The 20,841-nt window shown below is 46.8% G+C and overlaps 1 protein-coding gene across 1 annotated transcript; it reads right to left on the bottom strand.

Moving 5' to 3' along the window:
• Nucleotides 1-189: 189 nt before the first annotated feature.
• On the bottom strand, nt 190-20,479 carry LOC142823220 (killer cell lectin-like receptor subfamily B member 1B allele C). Its single transcript, XM_075913840.1, has 6 exons — nt 19,144-20,479; nt 12,945-13,043; nt 11,385-11,552; nt 4,109-4,263; nt 3,165-3,277; nt 190-901 (listed from the first exon to the last, which is right to left on the bottom strand). The coding sequence occupies exons 1-6, from the start codon at nt 19,226-19,228 to the stop codon at nt 778-780; spliced, it is 744 nt and encodes a 247-aa protein (XP_075769955.1). The 5' UTR covers nt 19,229-20,479; the 3' UTR covers nt 190-777.
• Between the last annotated feature and the right edge of the window lie 362 nt (nt 20,480-20,841).

Here is a 20,841-nt window from a genome sequence, read left to right as displayed (position 1 = left end):
ACTTTTTTAAAATCCTGTATACTTTGGTTCATAAACTTTTGTTGTTTAATCCGATCCAGTGTTTCTGTTGCCTGAGTAGCGGTATTTAAAGTGACACATTTTCATGTATTATTCCCTTAAAACAGACCTAACATCTCAGGCCCAGCCAGGAGAGGGCTGGCCAGTAGAGAGCCTACAATTCTGGAGGAAAATCCAGGACCGGGTGTGTGTTGGGGTCACCCTGCCATGTAACCAAGACTGGGAAAAGCTAGAGAGTGTCCCAGGTGTGGCTGGCAGGCTGCAGTTACAGACACACAGGGGCTACGTCTAGACTGGCATGATTTTCCGCAAATGCTTTTAACGGGAAACTTTTCCGTTAAAAGCATTTGCGGAAAAGAGCGTCTAGATTGGCACAGATGCTTTTGCACAAAAAAGCCCCGATCGCCATTTTTGCGCTCGGGGCTTTTTTACGCAAAACAAATCTGAGCTGTTTACACTGGCCCTTTTGCGCATAGCCTGAGTATAGAACGAGCATTCGTGGGCAAAACCCACAGCCTCAGATGAAATGACCTTGAGTGGAAACGGTGCTTTTTTCCACTCAAGATCATCTGATCTGAGGCGGTGGGTTTTGCCCACGAAAGCGCATGATTCCATATGGAGAGTTTTGTTAGGCTCTAAGGTGCCCCAGGACGACTTGTTTTTTAAAAGTAGTTTTTAAGGTTACAGACTAATCTGGCTGCCCCCACTGAGACGTCTTAACGTTACAGGGGTACAAACACTGCTCCTTGGTCCCACTGGTTATATCACGGCAGCTTCTTTCTGGCAGAGCCATTTGAAGTCAGTATCACACGTATCTGACTGAATCCGGCTGCCTTTGGTCCGACCGCAGCTGTTCCCATCCACGGGGCCTGAGACGGGGAAGCTGCAGAATGAAAGAGCAAGTCTATGTCATTGGTAACAAGGAAAGGGCCGGGGTGGGTCTTGTCTCCCCCTTGCTCCTTGCCCTGTCTAAGGGAGACAGGCTAGGCCCACCCCCATCGCCTTGCCCCTTCTGCACCCACCAGCCCTCTCCCCCCATGGCTGCTGGCCCCAGCTTCCCACACTTAAACCCAGAGTTGTCAAGCAGCGTGGCCCCTAATGCCCCTGTGACCAGCTGCCCTGGGGCACCTGAGCGTCAGACCAGTGGAACCCCAGCCACCCCTGGAGCACCCACACATGAAGCCCCTCCCGAGGGTCCAGGGTGAGCAGCCTGAATGGCCCCCCAGGATCTTGGAGCAGGGACCGAGTCAGGTAGTTTGGGAAGGCAGCCCTTTCTTGCACCAGGTATGCAGGTATGCAACCCCTTCCTGCACCAGGCAACCCCTTCCTGCACCAGGCAACCCCTTCCTGCACCAGGCAACCCCTTCCTGCAGGTGTCCTGACTTTTTCATTAAAATGGGCAAATTGTCCCATATTTTATATTCCCCCCCTCCCTGCCCATGGATACTGGCAGATCCTGCTGCGGGCCAGATCCCTGCTCACCAGCTGCCCACCCTCTGGCGGTGAGTGTGGGGGTCAGGGCTGATGATGAGGGTGGGGAGTGGAGGGCAAATCTGCAGTGTGCAGGACTGGCTGCTCCTCCTGCTGCCTGCCGGCTCTGTCGGCCAGGCTCCCCCATCCTATCTGTGGCTGGCGCTGGCTGGGAGCTGCAGTGGCTGGTGAGTTGAGACAAGCAGCAGCCAGTTGCATGTTCCCTCTGCTCCCACCCATCAACGCTTTACATGCTCCCACCCTTTCTGTCCTCTCTCTGCTTCGCCCCTTCAGCCCCACTGCCCATGTATCCTGCCCCATTGGGGCGCATCCCCCTCCCAGTGCTCTGTAGGGAACCAGCCAATGGTGAAAGTACTCGGCTCACCCACAGCCCGTCCGGCAGGCTCCTTCCCTCCCCCTGCCTCTGGTTGGGCCAGCTCCCCGGGAAAGCTCAGACCCTCCCGTGTGGGGCGCTGGCCAGGAGCTGAGCCCTGCCTGTGCCAAACCCCACACAGGGCGGCCCAGGGAAGTGTCTCCGGCCCCCGGCTGAGCTCTGCCGTGCTGCTGGGGAAGTGATTTCGGGCCTGCTCATGTCCCGATCCTGCAGGCTCCACAGCCACCCCCTGCAGGGGCTTGGCACCCTCCTCACCCCTCCCAACTCTGGGTCCTGCTGTGGGAGAGGGTGACAGGGGGCTGCTCTGTCCCCAGAGATCCTCCCCTGCAGAGCCACTTCTCTGGCCGGGTTCACTGAAGCCCCTGCAGGCAGAGGCCCTGGGGCTCACTGCAGCCTGAGGGCTTAACCCTCCTGGCCTACCCGTGGGGGGTGTAGAGAGACACCATCACGTTCCTCCCTGCACTTCTGGCTGTGGGAGCACAAAGCTCAGCTGGAGGAGCAGAGCCCAGGCCAGGGCCATGACTCGACATTTGAGGGTCTAGGCATGACCTTGTATCGGTGTCTCCCCGATGGGCATCCTGGAGCAGGAGCAGTGGCCACGTTCTGTGCAGCGGTGACATGACCCAGCCTCCAGCTGCCCACCCAGAGGAGCTGATGTGACAGAGGGAGGCTGGTTCAGTGGTTAGGGCGCTGAGCTGGGTCAATTCCTGCTCTGCCCAGGCTCCTGTGACACTCAGGGCAAGTCACTGAGGTGGGACTCTCAACCCACCTCCCCTTGAAGTCAATCAGTGGCAGGCACCTGAACTGCTTGGTGAGTAGTCTTGGTGCCTCAGTTTTCCCCATCTGTAGCATGGGGCTAATAGCCCAGACCTGCCTCACCAGGGTGTGAGAGGATCAATGCAGTGAAGGCCGTGAGGTGCTCAGATATAGGGGCAATAGGGCAGCTCCTGGCGCCTTGGCCACACCAGGAGGTGTTTCTGGGTGGTGACAATGGAAACCGCTTAGTGCAGACACAGCCCTGGTCACATGTCAGTGCTTCTTCTACCCCCAGTCAGCACACGCTGCCCTGCTACCAGCACAGCTGCGGTGGTAGAGTGGCCGCGGCACGAGGGCTTGCTCTGGCGCAGCAAAAATGCCCTGAACCAAGGTGGCTGGGCTGGTCACACGTCTAGGTGCAGGCCAGGCCTTAGACAGATGCATATTTAACAGCAGCATGTTGGACAGCGGAAGCGTTTCCCAAACATCTCTCAGGCAGCGTCAGGCAGTGACAGGCAGCTCTCACCGCGCTGGGTCCAATGGGGAGCTGTCCACCCAAGTCCACTTTCCCCCAGGGGTTGTCACTTTAAGCCCAATCCACACAGAGCTTGCACCTTGTGTAACATTCTGTAAGGAGACCTGTGAGGGGCAAGCAGAGGGGAACATAAGAACAGCCGTACTGGGTCAGACCAAAGGTCCATCTAGCCCAGTATCCTGTCTGCTGACAGTGGCCAGCACCAGGTGCCGCAGAGAGGGTGGACCAAAGACAATGATCAAGCGATTTGTCTCCTGCCATCCCTCTCCAGCCTCTGACAAACAGAGGCCAAGGACACCATTTTATCCCCTGGCTAATAGCCTTTTATGGACCTAACCTCTAGTTTCTCTTTAAACTCTATTATAGTCTGAGCCTTCACAGCGTCCTCTGGCAAGGAGTTCCACAGGTTGACTATGTGCTGTGTGAAGAAGAACTTTCTTTTATTAGTTTTAAACCTGCTACCCATTAACTTCATTTGGTGTCCTCTAGTTCTTCTATTTAGGGAAGGGTGAATAGGTGGAACAGGCTGGAATTCCCTGAGTTCTCCTGTTAAATGCCTGCTCTGGCTCTGTAATATGCCAGCAGGAGAGCCCATCAGCATCTGAGCTAATTCACTGTCACCCCTAGGTGGGCAGGGTCCCAGCACAGAGGCAGGGGAATGTGACTTTCTGTGCAGACCTGGTAACACCAGCCCCAGCCCTAGGTATCACAGGGTGAGCTGGCCCTTTAAGGGCGCCCTTGGCTCAGCCTCACCTGTGACGGTGCCCCTAGACGGAGTGGTTCAGGGGAGGGAAGCAGGTGATTCGGAGTCAGGCCCGGTGGGGCTACCAGGGCAGCCCAAGGCCAGTCAAGACTGAGGTGCTGGCTCTGTAGGTACTTTGGGGCTGGAGAACCCACAGAAAAATATTAGTGGCTGCCCTTGTGTTGTGAGTTACCAGCTCCTCCTGGCTCTGGAGCACGAGCAGTCGCGAACGCTTCCCCGAGCAGTCGTCCCGGCTCCAAGTCCAGTTTTTATTCTCTTTTGACAGCCAGTAGCACTTGTCCCCACTCAGCAGCCAGTCCCTGGGGCATAGTTTGCACCCGGCGCCCTCTGGAGGGAGAGATGGGAACAGAGGTGTCATCAGTTCTGAAGAGTCAGGCTGCAGCTCGTTAAAAATGTTCAAAGTTCCTTTTGGATCAGAGCAACCAGCCGTCCCGTTGTGGCTGGACAGCCCCTTTTCTAAGCCTGGTCCTGGTTGTACCGACTTTTTTGGCAAAATGGGCATGTGTCCCATTTCCTCTTTTCAACTTGATCAGTGGGCTGCAGCCAATGAGAGCCATGCCCGCTCCTTTCAAAAAGTGGAGTGCAGAGGAACATGCGGGTCGGGGGGCAGTCGTGCCAGGGAGGCAGGTAAGGGCTTTGGCAGGGGGCAGGCAGGGCTTGACTGAGCAGTGACGCCAGCCCTGCTCTGAGAGAGGCTGCAGGACTCCAGCTAGTCCCACTCGGTTTCCTGTTTCCCCTTTGGGAGATCTGGGCACCTTTTTTCAATGGAAATGCCATTTTTAGCAGACCGAAATACCTTGGGTGCCATTGTTCCTGTCTGATGGAGGGAAGGGACTCAAAATGGAAATACCGAATAGGGGTGAGAGGGAGGGTTTCATTCTGTTTTGGAGAGGAAATAAAGTACCAGATATTGCTGACGTTTCCTCTACAGAGGTGTATAAAGCCTCAGACTCAGACTACATCCACACTGCACTCTAAAATCGAAATAAGATATGCAATTTGCATAGTGGAAATTGCGTATCTTATTTAGATTTTATTTTGAAATAGGCTATTTTGAAATTTGGCATGTCTACATGGTGCCAAATTTCTAAATAAAGCACTATTTCGAGACATCTCTTATTCCTCATGGAATGAGGTTTACAGGGATGCCAAAATAGTGCATCCGTTATTTCGAAATAGTGGACGCATTCCTTGGATGCGAAGTAGCTATCCAAGGGATACCTATTTTGGGATACCTCCCAAAATAGCTTTTCTCAGGGGTCAGCACACAGGGTACGTCTACACTGCAGTTATTTCAGAATAAGCTATTCCAGAATAGTTATTCCAAAATAGCTTATTTCAAAATGGTACTTTTACACTGCAGGGAAGCCTCAAAATGAGTCTGAGGCAGGCTTCCTTAATGTAGATGTGCTACCTCTATTTAGAGCCTCAGGAGGAATAACTAAGAATGGCTTTGGGTTGGGTTATATCGAAATAACATCAGTGAAGAGTCTACATACACCTTATTTCAAAATAGCTATTTCAGACTAGGCATTATTCCTTGTGGAATGAGGTTTCTAGAAGTGGGAATAAGCCATGACTTCGGTTCAATGGGTTTAGTGGAACGGATGGTCGCGGTGCCAGAAGTACCCAGCTTGTCACCAGTGCAGATTCGGGGTGATAAGGAGCATGTTGCAGAGACTCTCTTTTTCGCCACCTTTGGCGCGGGAGAGCTTGCCTGTCTCCTTTCAGGCTTAGGAGGCTCCATATGAGAGCCAGAATCCCCGGTGCCTGGAGGCTAAAGAGCCTTGTCAAAGAGGAGCATACGAAGCCGCATCTTCCTGTCACGATGAGACCGGGCAGTAAGTTTGGAGCAGTAAGGAATTTTTTAAGGATATGTGCCTCACCAAGATATCTGATACAGGAGGAGTGCCCGTCTGATGCAGGCATGGTTTTTTTTTAATGACAAAAAACTAGTACTAAGACAACTGTTAACTACTAAGTGTAAAAACTTTAATTCTAACTAAATAAGTGCATTTCCCCGAGACAGGGTGCAGAGGAGTGAGGCAAATTCCATCTGTAGTTGAGGGCTCGAATGAAGGAACTGAGAAGAGATAGGACAGTGCACATGAAGCAAAAAGTACGAACAGCACGAGGTGCCTGAAGCACATGTGTGGCCCGACCAGCTACTGCTATGAAAAGCTCTGATCTACAGCGCCAGGCAACCCAACACCTAGGGTATGTCTAGACTACATGTCTCTGCAGACAGAGGCACGTAAATTAGGCTACCTGACATAGACAATGAAGCGGGAATATAAATATCCCCGGCTTCGTTAAAATAAAAATGGCCACCGTGCTGTGCCGGCTCAGCTGATCATCAGCACAGCGTGGCAGTAAACAAGGTTTACAGGAACGGTCGACAAAAGTGTTCCCTGTTGACCGATCCACATCTTGACTGCCGCACTGTGCAGACGATCAGATGAGCCGGTACAGCACAGCGGCCATTTTTATTTTAATGAAGCGGGGGATATTTAAATCCCTGCTTCATTGACTATGTCGAGTAGTCTAATTTACATGCCTCTGTCAGCAGAGGCATGTAGTGTAGACATACCCCTACAGTGGAGCACCCACGAGGACATCACTCAAAGAATCATAGAGTCATAGAATACTAGGACTGGAAGGGACCTCGAGAGGTCATCAAGTCCAGTCCCCTGCCCTCATGGCAGGACCAAATACCGTTTAGACCATCCCTGATAGACATTTATCTAACCTACTCTTTAATATCTCCAGAGATGAGGATTCCACAACCTCCCTGGGCAATTTATTCCAGTGTTTGACTACCCTGACAGTTAGGAACTTTTTCCTAATGTCCAACCTAAACCTCTCTTGCTGCAGTTTAAGCCCATTGCTTCTTGTTCTATCCTCAGAGGCCAAGATGAATAAGTTTTCTCCCTCCTTCTTGTGACACCCTTTTAGATACCTGAAAACTGCTATCATGTTCCCCCTCAGTCTTCTCTTTTCTAAGAGACCCAATTCTTTCAGCCTTCCTTCATAGGTCATGTTCTCTAGAACTTTAATCATTCTTGTTGCTCTTCTCTGGACCCTCTCCAATTTCTCCACATCTTTCTTGAAATGCGGTGCCCAGAACTGGACACAATACTCCAACTGAGGCCTAACCAGCACAGAGTAGAGCGGAAGAATGACTTCTTGTCTCTTGCTCACAACACACCTGTTAATGCAGCCCAGAATCGTGTTTGCTTTTTTTGCAACAGCATCACACTGCTGACTCATATTCAGCTTGTGGTCCACTATAACCCCTAGATCTCTTTCTGCCGTACTCCTTCCTAGACAGTCGCTTCCTATTCTGTATGTGTGAAACTGATTGTTCCTTCCTAAGTGGCGCACTTTACATTTGTCTTTATTAAACTTCATCCTGTTTACCTCAGACCATTTCTCCAAATTGTCCAGATCATTTTGAATTATTACCCTATCCTCCAGAGCCAGCATGGGTTTGTGAAGAACAAGTCATGCCAAACTAATCTGATAGCTTTCTTTGATAAGATAACGAGCCTTGTGGATAAGGGAGAAGAGGTGGATGTCATATACCTAGACTTTAGTAAGGCATTTGATACGGTCTCGCATAATATTCTTATTGATAAACTAGGCAAATATAACTTAGATAGGGCCACTATAAGGTGGGTGCATAATTGGCTGGATAACCGTAGTCAGAGAGTTGTTGTTAACGGTTCTAAATCCTGCTGGAAAGGGATAACAAGTGGAGTTCCTCAAGGGTCTGTTTTGGGACCCGTACTGTTCAATATCTTCATCAATGATGTAGATATTGGGATAGAGAGTACGCTTATTAAGTTTGCAGATGATACCAAACTGGGTGGAGTTGCGACTTCTTTGGAGGATAGGGACATAATTCAAAATGACCTTAGCAAGTTAGAGAACTGGTCAGAGGTAAACAGGATGAAGTTTAATAAAGAGAAATGCAAAGTGCTCCACTTAGAAAGGAACAATCAGTTCCATACATACAAGATGGGAAGCGACTGTCTAGGAAGGAGCATGGCAGAAAGGGATCTAGGGGTCATAGTGGACCACAAGTTGAATATGAGTCAACAGTGTGATGCTGTTGCAAAAAAAGCAAATATGATTCTAGGTTGTATCAACAAGTGTGTTGTAAGCAAAACTCGTGAAGTCATTCTGCCGCTCTACTCTGCACTAGTTAGGCCTCAGCTGGAGTACTGTGTCCAGTTCTGGGCACCACATTTCAAGAAAGATGTGGAGAAATTGGAAAGGGTACAGAGAAGAGCGACAAGAATGATTAAAGGTCTAGAGAACATGACCTATGAAGCCAGGCTTCATGAACTGGGCTTGTTTAGTTTGGAAAAAAGAAGATTAAGGGGGGACATGATAGCGGTTTTCAAATATCTAAAAGGGTGTCACAAGGAGGAAGGAGAAAATTTGTTCCTCTTTGTTTCTGAGGACAGGACAAGGAGTAATGGGCTTAAAGTGCAGCAGGGGAGGTTTAGATTGGACATTAGGAAAAAATTCCTAACTGTCAGGGTGGTCAAATATTGGAATAAATTGCCAAGGGAGGTGGTGGAATCTCCCTCTCTGGAGATATTTAAGAACAGGTTAGATAGACATCTGTCAGGGATGGTGTAGGTGGAGCTTGGTCCTGCCTTGAGGACGGGGGGCTGGACTCGATGACCTCTTGAGGTCCCTTCCAGTCCTATTATTCTATGATTCTATGATTCTATGAGAGCAGTCGCAACCCCTCCCAGCTTGGTATCATCTGCAAACTTAATAAGCGTACTTTCTATGCCAATATCTAAATCGTTGATGACGATATTGAACAGATCCAGTCCTAAAACAGACCCCTGCGGAACCCCACTAGTTATACCTTTCCAGCAGGATTGTTAACCATTAATTACTACTCTCTGAGTACGGTTATCCAGCCAGTTATGCACCCACCTTATAGTAGCCCCATCTAAGTTGTATTTGTCTAGTTTATTGATAAGAATATCATGCGAGACAGTATCAAGACCTTAGTAAAGTCAAGGTATACCACATCTACCGCTTCTCCCTTCTCCCTTATCCACAAGACTCGTTATCCTATTGGTTTGACATGATTTGTTCTTTGCAAATCCATGCTGACTGTTCCCTATCACCTTGCCGCCTTTCAAGTGTTTACAGATGATTTCCTTAGTTACTTGCTCCATTATCTTCCCTGGCACAGAAGTTAAACTAACTGGTCTGTAGTTTCCTGGGTTGTTCTTGTTATTGACTGGATCCCAGGGACGGGCAAAAAGGAAGCTGAGCACAGGTCCTCACTAACTCTAAAGCTGTCACTGCTCAGAAAGGCTCCCCATGTGGGAGATAAGCATCTCCTAGGGTCTATTTTTTTTTCTACTGGCTCATTGTCCCAAAGAGGCCCCTCCTCATCCACTGTCTAAATTGAAAACAACATGACTGTTCCCCCATTGTAACTACATTTGAAATACAGGTATAGAGCAATATTCATAACATCGACTACAAAAATTATACATTCATGCAATTATATTCTGCAAATCAGAACCTTGCCACTGACATCTCACATGACCAATCCTGCAGAAAATACCTCATAACTCTGTCATAAACCTGCCATAGTATCACCGTGAAAAATAAGGGGTGCAGAGTACTGCACTGTTCATGGTGGAAACCTTTTGCCCAGTATTGAAGTCAGGCTCACCACCCTGTAATTGCCAGGATCACACTGTAAATGTTAGCATTATATGTGCTACCTGCCAGTCATCTGCGGGGGAGCGGGGGGATCTGAATCTGTTCAAATTCCAACATGGGGTACTACAATCTGCCCCTCTAATAACACCTCCCACAATTCCAGCAGGCTATGGGGTTCCTCTTCAATCATTTCCTGGAAGGCAGTGTTGGGCACTGCTGGACAGCTGTTGAGTTTCACTCCAGAGGTGGCTCCATTTCAATGGTGGAGAAATGACCCCTGTGAGTACTATATAGTTTGTAAAACCCTTTGTGATCTACCTTCTGTAGAAATTATATTATTGCACTGTTGTTAAAACTGCTTGTGATCTAGCAATGGGAAGTACTCTGACCACTAGGTGTCACTGCTGCTTCTCTACACAAACAGCTGAGGATTAAACTCTCTGGGTACATCTAGACTACATCCCTATTTCAAGAAAGGGATGTAAATTAGACATATTGATATTGCAAATGAAGCCGGGATTTAAATATCCTGAGCTTCATTTGCATAATGGCAGCTGCCACTTTTTTTTTCCAAACAGGGCTTTTTTGAAAAAAAAAAAAAAAAAAACCCAGTAGTTTAGACGTGGATCTTCTGAAAATAAAAGCCTTTTTCGAAAGATCTTGTAAACCTCATTTTTTGAGGAATACAGATCTTTTGGAAAATACTTTTATTTTCATAAAATCCACGTCCAAACGGCCACTTTTTTTTCCCAAAAAGCCTTGTTTTGAAAAAAAATGGTTGCTGCCATTATGCAAATGAAGCATGGGATATTTAAATCCCAGCTTATTTTGCAATATCGATATGTCTAATTTACATCCCTTCTCAAAAAAGGGATGTAGTCTAAACACAGCCTCTGAAGCAGGCACTCTCTGATGTCAGAGTGAAATAACCACACTGGTACAGAAGGAAGTAACCACAGAATTAACCTGCACCCACTAATTAGAATTGACAAAAATTAAAACTGACTGAGGAATTTGGGATAGTACATCACTACTACTGCATCTAAAGCATTACAGCATATGAAAAAGCTTTGTGTCTACTTAAAAAATCACTCTATGCCCTCAACATTGTTTTCTTGCTGCAGTTATGAAGGCAGCTGCCTGGCAAAAAACATGAAAATTTTCACAGAACACTTTTTGCATTTAAACTTTTCTAGGTTTTGTTGAAATAGTCTTCTGCCTCCCGAGCACTTTGACTGAAAAATGAAAGTTTACTCCTATCATTAGCCCCCTTCACACTGTCACATAAGCCGTGTCACCATCTGCCATGTTTTTATTTTGCATCGTGTGAAGTTTGGTGTTTTCTTTTAAGTGCCAGCTCCTAAACCAGGGGATTAGGTGAGACTCTGTTTCATTAAAGAAAGCTTCTAGCCTCATAATGACAGAGAAAAGCTTGATTGCAGGACCCAAGTGGCTTAGAAACCAGAAGGCAAATAGAAACAATCCAAACTGTATAATTTTCCTAAAATAAACCAATCATCTCATGCTTTTTAGGGCCTCTCACATGGTTTGTGAGTGATTGGAGATCACAGCACTGGAGTAATGTATACTAAGGAGTCTCACTATGCATGAGAATTTGGTCCACTGTATTTCAAACTCAGTGTCCCTTTCATATGGTGACTGGGTTTCCTGTCACAGCGATAGCTGCAGACTCATTAACGGAGAATGACTCACAGCTCTGGGACAGTAAGAGCTGTCAGTACCTGCCAAGCTGCCATTGGGGGGTTCACAGAGAATGGATTTCAAGCGAGACCGGAAATCCTCCAGGCTGGAGCTGACTTCAGTGCTATTGACGATTCTGGTTTCATTCTTCTCCGATGTATTCAGAGCCCCTCTGCACTGTCCTTCACAAGAGCCCTGCAATTGGGAAACTTCAAAAGAGCATCAACATCAAAGAAAATCACTTCTATTGCACTTAGTTAGGGATTAATAAAACAATTGTGTGTGTGTAAGGGTGTGAATCACCAAATAGTGTAGTATCCATCCAGGCTGGATTAACAGAGGGACCTTAGCGGCTGCAGCCAAGGGCACTGGGCTATGTGGGGCCCCACAAAAATAAATTCAAGTGGTCACCAACCCACCAATTGTGATCGACTGGTCAGGCCTGTTGCCTCTGCCAGTCAATCCACTGTGATCTCCCCAATTCTGGGTTGCTGAAGTTCAGCAGCACAGCAAGACTCAGACAGGCTGCCCGCATGCCATGGCCTCATGCTACTCTCAGATGCTGTCGGGAGCTGGACATCTCTGTGGCCCCTAGCATGCTATGCACAATGCCCCTTCCCGCAGCACCATCCCCACAGCTCCCACTGTCCAGGAAATGGCCAATAGGAGCTGCAAGGGTGGCATTTACAAGTGCAGGCTGCACACAGAGACATGCTGTCTCCCTTCCTGCCAGGGGCCCGCAGAGATGTGCTGGCAGCTGGCTGCTTCCGGAAGCAGTGTAGGCCCACGGTATGCAAGTAACCTGACTCAGTCATGATGCGCTGCTGGCCAAAATAAAAAATAGCCCCAGGTCCACGGGAGTGTTAACCCATCACAGCTGGGCTATGTCTACACTAGCATGATTTTCTGGAAATGCTTTTAACGGAAAAGTTTTCCGTTAAAAGCATTTTCGGAAAAGCGCGTCTACATTGGCAGGACGCTTTTCCGCAAAAGCACTTTTTGTGGAAAAGCATCCGTAGCCAATTTAGATGAGCTTTTCCACAAAAAAGCCCCGATCACCATTTTTGCAATTGGGGCTTTTTTGCGGAAAACAAATCTGGGCTGTCTACACTGGTCCTTTTGCGCAAAAGTTTTTCGGAAAAAGACTTTTGCCCGAACGGGAGCAGCATAGTATTTCCACAAAAGCACTGACAATCTTACATGAGAACGTCAGTGATTTTGCAGAAATTCAAGCGGCCAGTGTAGACAGCTGGCAAGTTTTTCTGCAAAAGCAGATGATTTTGCGGAAAAACTTGCCAGTCTAGACACAGCCCTGGGGTGCAGACAGGGAATCCCATTCACTGAATATACAGGTGTATTCCTGTCTCCCACCCACATGTAAGAGTGAACCTGCCTGAGCCGGCCCACACACATTTCATGCATCCAGCCCTTAGCTCTGTCTTGTTCCTAGAACATTTTCCCCTGGTGGAGAGGCGATGCCTGCCAGTTCATTCACATACCGACTGGAATCGGGACGTGAACGTCGTTCAGATTTGGGGATGAGAAGAGAATTCGTGGGGCAGAATCAAACCCAAATGGGTCAATAGGTGGGTGCTACTTACCCCAAGCCCCCAGCGCTATCACAGCTACTGTCAGGACGATGTTCCCAGCCCATCCGGCCCCCACAGCGATGCGATGCCACCAGGGACATGGAGGGGAACCTATGAGAGACATTGTTTGGAGGAACACCCTTAGCCCCCAGTGGGAGAATTAAAAATGAAACTTGTTCTTTTTTGGAGCCTCCTGCAGCCTCCTGACATGGGACTTCCACTCCTCTTCATATGACACCATGCACAGCGTTAACAATGACAGGCGCTTTCATCCACTTCTCTGCAGGGCTCCTTCACACCTTTTTCTACACGGTCCCTTATGCATGAATGAGCTCAGTAGGGTTTTTTTTTTTTTTTTTTTTTTTTGTAAGTGCCAGTACTCTTTAACACCCTGTCGGCCATTTCCATTACAGAGGTGCCGGTACTCTCCGTTCTTTCTAGATAAGTTCTGACAGGAGGTGCCAGTACTGCGTACCGGGCAGTACCATCACAAAAAAAGCACTGGGTGAGCCTCCTGAAATCATTCTGTACAGCCGTACTCTGCCCTCATATCCTTTCTTGTGGCCTCCCTGAAATGTGATACCCATGGTAAAAGCATATCAGGGCTGTCGCCGGGTGAGGAAGGGGGCAGATGTGGGGGCAAAAAGAGCAGATACTAATCTTCTGTAATAGTCTGTAAGCAGTCTGATGGGTGGAAGGGATGCTACTCTTTTCTAAACATCCCAGCACTCAGTAACTTAAGGGTTAACCCAGGGTAGCCAGGAAGTTTTGTCAGGGAGTCAGAAGAACCAATGGGAAGAAAGTGTTGAGATTTGCATTGAAAGGGGATTGATTACCTTCTGTAGTTCTTTTGTGAGGAGTTCAAACCAGGAACTGGGGAAAAAAGATGAATTGACCCAGGCAGAAATATCCATGCCTAGAAATGGATTGGTCCTTAAAGCTACAGATAAGTAAGCAATAGGGAATATTTAATTAGACATGATCAGGTTATTTTCTTTGTTTTGTTTGGTTAAATTCCTCTGTGCTGCGTCCATGCGCCCCTCTCTCTCCCCATACAAAGTAACTGAAGCTGAATCCCAGGGAAGCAATTCTCTGAGTTGTAATCTGTTTTTTCTCATTTGTTCGATAACGCCTAGCAACCAAGTATTCTTTTTCCAAGCATATGTTTTTGTTTTGTTAATAAAATCCCCCTTTTTAAGACTGTGATCTGATTCTTGTGTCCTGGAAGGTAACAGGGGATCTGTGTATCAATACCTAAGACTGGGAGGTCAGCTTTTAGAGATTATAGTTTGTTTGTTTTTTTCAAGCTCTCTTGTGGTAAAGAGCTTGGGGTACCCCATGGGAAGAAGTTCCCAAATGAGTCTTCCTGGCTTAACAAATAAAGGGGTTTTGCACTTGGGTGGTGGCAACATGCCACCCAAGGTCAGGGATTTTGTGACCTTGGGAAGTTTTAAAAACAGAAGCCTATAGAGGCAAGATATTGTCAAGTCTCTTGTGGCACTCGGAGTGCCAGAGTGGGGAATGCCCTTGACAAAGAGAAACATATTTATACCTATCTCACCCTTCATTTCCCTATGTTCACTAGGGAAAGGGTGAAAAACTAATTTTTTGTTCCAAATGAAGCTTGTGACACTCACAGGGTTTCCAATCACTACAGGAGACTTAAATTTCTTCCTGTTGTAATGAATATTAATTTGGAGTCCATTCAAAAATTACATCATTTTGTTCATATAAGTGTATCACTGTGTGTGGATTTTCACAGACACCTAATTCAGAACATTACTATGAACTTTACAGAACTAATTATCCTGAGATTACAAGTGGTCACAACAGTGGGAATAATTTTTGAAAAATGAAAAACTATTATCTGGTCTATATGTGTTCAGTACCTAGTACAATAAGGCACCTGCTCCTAATTAGAACCGTTGGCACTGCCGCCTGGTATATTTCATAGTAATTAATACTGAATAATTAGTAGTTAGGGTTGTGTTTTCTGTTTTTTTTAAATGGCTTGTTTATTGTACTTTACTTTAAAATGTCTCAGGAAAATGATTTGGTAGTTTCAGACTATCATGAATTATTTCAGGCTAAAATGAGAGGGGGTTTTAAGAAAAGGAAGTGGGAAGCTCAAAATCATCCTTATATTAGAACTTGACTTCCAATTTTAACTGCTATATAACGTCAATGCTGTGACTGCAGGATTTTGACAGCATCTTAGGAAACAACTTAATTTTAATTTCAGCCTTAGACCCTGTGAAACTTGTGAGTGACTGCTTCAATGAGATGACTCATTTGAGGGAAGTTAAACATGGTCATAAACATCTGTGGGTTGGGGCCTGGAGACTCACAGCACAAAGCTTTGCACCTCGGCTGCAAGTATGTGGAGGAGAAGGCCCTTAGTTGTAGGACTGGAAATATCTTGTTACCAAGGGTCATAGCAGATTCAATATCACTGACAAATTTAAAATCAAAACTGGATGTTTCTGTCTAGATCTGCTCTAGGAATTGTTCTGGGGAAATTCTACTCAGCATGTCAGACTAGATGATCACAATGGTCCCCACTCTGAATAAAGGCCTCAGACCTGTGGTTGGATCCACATGGATGGGCCCTTGTGCCCATTTACTTCAATGGGATTCTGTGCAGGTGTGAATGAAGATCCACCCGTAAAGGGATCAGATCAGAGTAGGACTGGGGCCTAAATTTCCATTCCTTAACATAGTGCCAGTTTTCAGCATAACAAACGTATGTAACTCTGGCTAAAGAAACCACGTAAAGTCCAATTCAGCTCTTAGTTAGTGTTTGTAGCAACTACACTGACCACTAGGGCATCACTCTGGATTTACACGGCTGTCACGTGCAAAATCTAACTCCTAACATACTTTTCAAGAGTAGATCAGATCCTGTTTGAAAAGAATATCTAACATGCATAGATACGATTTTATGCTGGTTCACAGCAAGAATTAAATTTAACTAGACAACCACACACTAAGCTAGGTATTTTTTCTTCAGAATCTGAAGCTCATAAAAGCTTGTGCCCTAATGCCCTAATCATTAGTCTTTTAAATGTCACCAGACTCCTTGTTGTTCTTGATCTAGGCCTGTTCTGTGAGGACCATTCATAATACGTAAGGAACTTAATGCTCCCGTATTTGGGACAAGGAGCTGCGAATAGTCTTGCTTCTCCTGTGAGCCTCAACTATGGTTGGTCCTACAAGTGACCAGGGCACTAGATGCTGGAAACCACTTTGGACACTGGACTTGTCCATTCAGAGTGAGAAAAGTTTGAACTGAACCCAAAGGATTCTGGCCTGTGGCAAAATCTATATAAAGGCGTGAAACCAAACAATACGAGCTGCTGCGAGACACCAGGACACCCCAGTTACCTACCACGATGACCACTGGAAACATCTTATGCTAAACAGGGGGAAAGATCAGGCCCAAGCTGGTAGGCTGCCCAGCTTGTGAAAAAGAGGATTAGAGCTACGGTTAGAGTAAGAATTTGCATGTAACAGGCTTCTTAATGCAGGGGTTCTCAAACTGTGGGTCCTGACCCCCTAGGGGTCATGAGCAACTTAGAGGGGGGTCGTGAACAACTTAGAGGGGGGTTGCAGCAACTTACAGGGGGGTCGCAGTATCACAAAGTTTGAGAACCCCTGTCTTAAATGCATTAAGCTTAGCCGGCATGTTTTATTTTATTTTGTGTACTAACTTTGCTTGGTGTGCTATTCTTCATAACCACTTACATCCTACATTTTATACATAATAAATAAAATCACTTTTGTTTATTAATAAACCCAGTGTAAATAATTGTTACCAGGAGAGTGGGACTTTTCAGTTTAGAAAAGAGGAGACCGAGGGGGGATATGATAGAGGTCTATAAAATCATGAGTGGTGTGGAGAGGGCAGGCAAAGAAAAGTTATTTATTAGTTCCCTAAATAGAAGAACTAGAGGACACCAAATGAAATTAATGGGTAGCAGGTTTAAAACTAATAAAAGAAAGTTCTTCTTCACACAGCGTGTAGTCAACCTGTGGAACTCCTTGCCAGAGGAGGCTGTGAAGGCTAGGACTATAATAGAGTTTAAAGAGAAGCTAGATAATTTCATGGAGGTTAGGTGGCACCTAAAAGGCTATTAGCTAGGGGATAATATGGTGTCCTTGGCCTCTGTCAGAGGCTGGAGAGAGATGGCAGGAGACAAATTGCTTGATCGTTGTCTTCGGTCCACCCTCTCTGGGGCACCGGTGCTGGCCACTGTGGGCAGACAGGATACTGGGCTAGAAGGACCTTTGGTCTGACCCAGTACGTCCGTTCTTATGTTCTTATGAGAGGGCACAACCACTGTTCATCTCTATCTCTCTTTCCTTGATAATGGGAGCAAATAATTTACGAGCTCACTCTATATAAACTTCATGCATAGTGAGATGGATTTATCTGGGGTTCTGGTCCCATCGGGCCGGTGTGCTTTTTCAAATCCCATTGCCTGATCCTTCCCAGGGTTGAGTGGATCTCAGTGTGTGTGTTGCTCTGTTGTGAGCAGTGACTCCCGACTCTGTGTCTTGGCTGGGAGAAACCAGAGGTTCTGACTTGGCAAGACAGGGTGGTAAGGTCCCCAAGAGGGCAGCTAGACAAGCCCAGTGGTAATTCCAGCACATCAAATGACAATCTCAAGAGCAGGGTGGCCAACCTGTGGCTCTTGAGCCACATGCGGTTCTTTGTTTACAGAAATGCGGCTCTCAGGGTTACAGCTCGTTCAGAGCCACATGCCTGTTTTGTGCACGTGCCCCAGTGCCTGGAGGGAGACGTGCATGGCTGTGGCAGTGGCAGCTCCAGTGAGACCCAGGCATTGGGGTAGAATGGGAGCGGCCTGGGAGGGCCTGGCTCTGGGGGAGGGCATTGGGTTAGAGTGGGGAGAGCTGGGGGTGCTTGTGTCTGGGGGAGGGCATTGGCTTGGGGATGGGGGCTAAGGGTGCCTGACTCTGGGGGAGGGATGTGTGACTCTCTGCACTACTGTCCCCAGCTCTTTTGGCTTTTCGTGTCTAACTCATTGGCCACCCCTGTTCAAGAGGATCTCTGTCTGAATCGATCACAACATTGTTTCTTATATTTTTATTATTATTCCCTCCAACACTGAAACTCCTGATGGTCCCCATCTCTGCCATTTTCTTCCCCTGACTTTCCACACTTCAGTTGAACTACAGTGCAATAAATTGCTGTGTTGCCTGGACTCAGAAACAGATCACAACATCTCTGTCTTTGGAATGCTTTCCTGGTTTCGTGGCCATTTCAGCACCCAGTATAAAATCCACTTCTTTGTCTCTGTCATTCCCACTCATCCACCCGTCTTGGCCAGGTTCTTCTCTTTTCTTCCTCTTCTCTGGTCCCATTTTTTACATTCTTCAGATACTGGGCTTCTCTCTCCCTCCTTATATCACTACAAGGTTAGCAGACCTATCCTGCTTGCCCCCATTATCTAGATCGAATGACACTCAAGATGAGGAGCATCTTTGGTGCTCTCCCTCACCTCTTCCCTTCCGTTAAGCTTTTGAGTACCTTAGATTTTACTGCATTTGTAGCCTTTTCTCCCTGAGCCTGGCACCCTCCCCAAACCCAGCACCCTCTGGACATAATTGGCTCCCTACGTGGTTTCAGATTCCACCTCTTCTCTCAGAGGTATGTGGATTTTAACCCTCCCTCTGATATAATAAATTCTATTTTGTGAGCAACCCACATTCCTTGTGCTCAATCATTCTCTCTCAGACTTGCCCAATGAACTGCTCTCTGCCCCCCACCCCCAACTATAACCCACTTACAATGTACTGATACCTCAATAGTTTGCTAGTATGTCTGAAAACATGCGAAATCAGTAGGAAGGCACCATACAAAGTACAGCGTATTGCATTGCACTTGCATTTGCAGGCTTTGATTGTCAGCTGCTATGAAGTTTTCCGTGACATGTAGCACTAACAAGCTAAAGGGCACTCTATTACCTTAAGAGAATTCAGTTGCCAAATGCTGAGAGTGGTAAAGGGTTTCCCAGTAGCTCAGTCCTACCATACATAAAGCATGGAGCTGCTTTTTGGCTCTAGACACAGTTTCTCTAAACTGCCTAGGCTGCAAGTCAAAAAACCAAACCTAAACAACTTAGAAAAATGGAATCCTCACCAAAGACTACCCATGTTGGGGCAAAAATAAGAAACTAAATCCACTTACTGAGGTGCGGAGATCGTTTTGGTGGCCTCGAAGAGGAACTGGCTCCAGGAATGTTTAAATCAGCATAAATTATTTCTCCAGCCATGGCAAGTACAGAGGAAGATGTGAGCGTACAGTTGTATCTAAGAGCAGCCTCATGTGGATGTCTGCCCTCTGGTGAGCAGTAGCATATTTCTGTTCTTTTCTATGCCAGATCTTACAATGTGCTCCTCAACGTAATGTCTGAGAGACTTGTGTTAGTGCATTAGGCAACGTGACTAACACCTGTCATGTGTTTGTTCTCTCCTCACCTCCCCAGAGGGAGAAATGTGCAGCAAAATGTCTTGGTTTGGTAGCGTGTGTGTGTGGGGGGGTTGTTGTTTTTATATAAATATACCTGTTGCTATGTGGTTAGAGATGGCAAGACAGCAAGGCCAAAGAAACGTGCCCTGCACTTGGAGTGGAAGATGGGAAAGTTTGTGATGATCCTTAGTTCTTTGGGAAATTCATTCCAGAGAACGTTCTGTGTCCTGCTTCTGTTGGGTGATCCCATTGGACGAGGGGAATGCAATTGACAACTATAGTCTTCATCCTAGAGCTTTAGATGGTGGTTTAGATGCCTTGGGCCTTGGCCATACAGTGCTTTGAAGACAAGACTAAGACTACATCTATTCTATGAGTTGGATTGAAATTTTTAAGGTCAATGTCTTATCATCCAATGTGGTTAAGTCAAAGGCGCATATCTTCACAATAATGGGCAGGGCTCAACAAATAATGCAATCTACTCACCCGTGGTGAGTAGATTGCAACCCAGAAGAGCCAGGTTTGGGCGATCTGCGCCGGACGAGCCCTGATAATGTTCGGTGAGCCCTGATAATGGTCAATATACAAACATGATTGAAGGAAGTAACATATAGTATGTTTAATTTATTATAACAGCCTTCATCCTAGAGCTTTAGATGGCGGTTTAGATGCATTGGGCCTAGGCCATTGAGTGCTTTGAAGACAAGGACTGAGGCCACATCTACATTACAAGATTACATTTCATTTATTAAGGTCGATGTTTTACCACCCAATTTTGTTAAGTCTAAGGCACGTGTCCCCACTTTGCAAGAGAATTTGACACTGTTGAAAGTAGGTCAAAGTAGCACAACCTCAGATGGCAGGCTACCCTGTGGGTAGCTATACCTTAGAGCCTGTGGCCCTTTGCATTCTGGGTTAAACTCTTGATGGACAATAGGACCAAAACCATGCAGCAGATTGTTCTAGGTACATGCTGTCAGCATCCCATAATGCACTTGTTTGTTCACTCTCCACTCCAGTTTATTGTAATGGTAAATATTCTTCTCATGCCATTTCTTTACCTGGCTACCCATGCAGATACCATAACACTGCGAGCATGGATTCCATGCTGGAGCTCGCTGCACATTGTGATAACGATGTTAACCATCATGTGCTGTATGCTGGAACATATCCACATGATATCCATGGTCCATCGGAATGAGGATGAATTGCAGGAGGCCATGAACATGCTCTTATGTGAAGCACTTGTGAGCTAAGTGAGTGTCAGATTTGATCCTCTGGTAACAGTGGAACCCAGTTCAAGTGCTGTCAGACATGCACAGACTGGTGGGACCCCATCGTGATGCAGGGATGGGATGAACAGCCGTGGCTGCAAAACTTCCAAATGCTCAAGGTCACTTTCAAGGCACTTTGTGA

Source organism: Pelodiscus sinensis, chromosome 32, assembly GCF_049634645.1.
Source record: "Pelodiscus sinensis isolate JC-2024 chromosome 32, ASM4963464v1, whole genome shotgun sequence".
Classification (NCBI taxonomy): domain Eukaryota; kingdom Metazoa; phylum Chordata; order Testudines; family Trionychidae; genus Pelodiscus; species Pelodiscus sinensis.
This window is presented reverse-complemented; position numbering and strand designations above follow the sequence as displayed.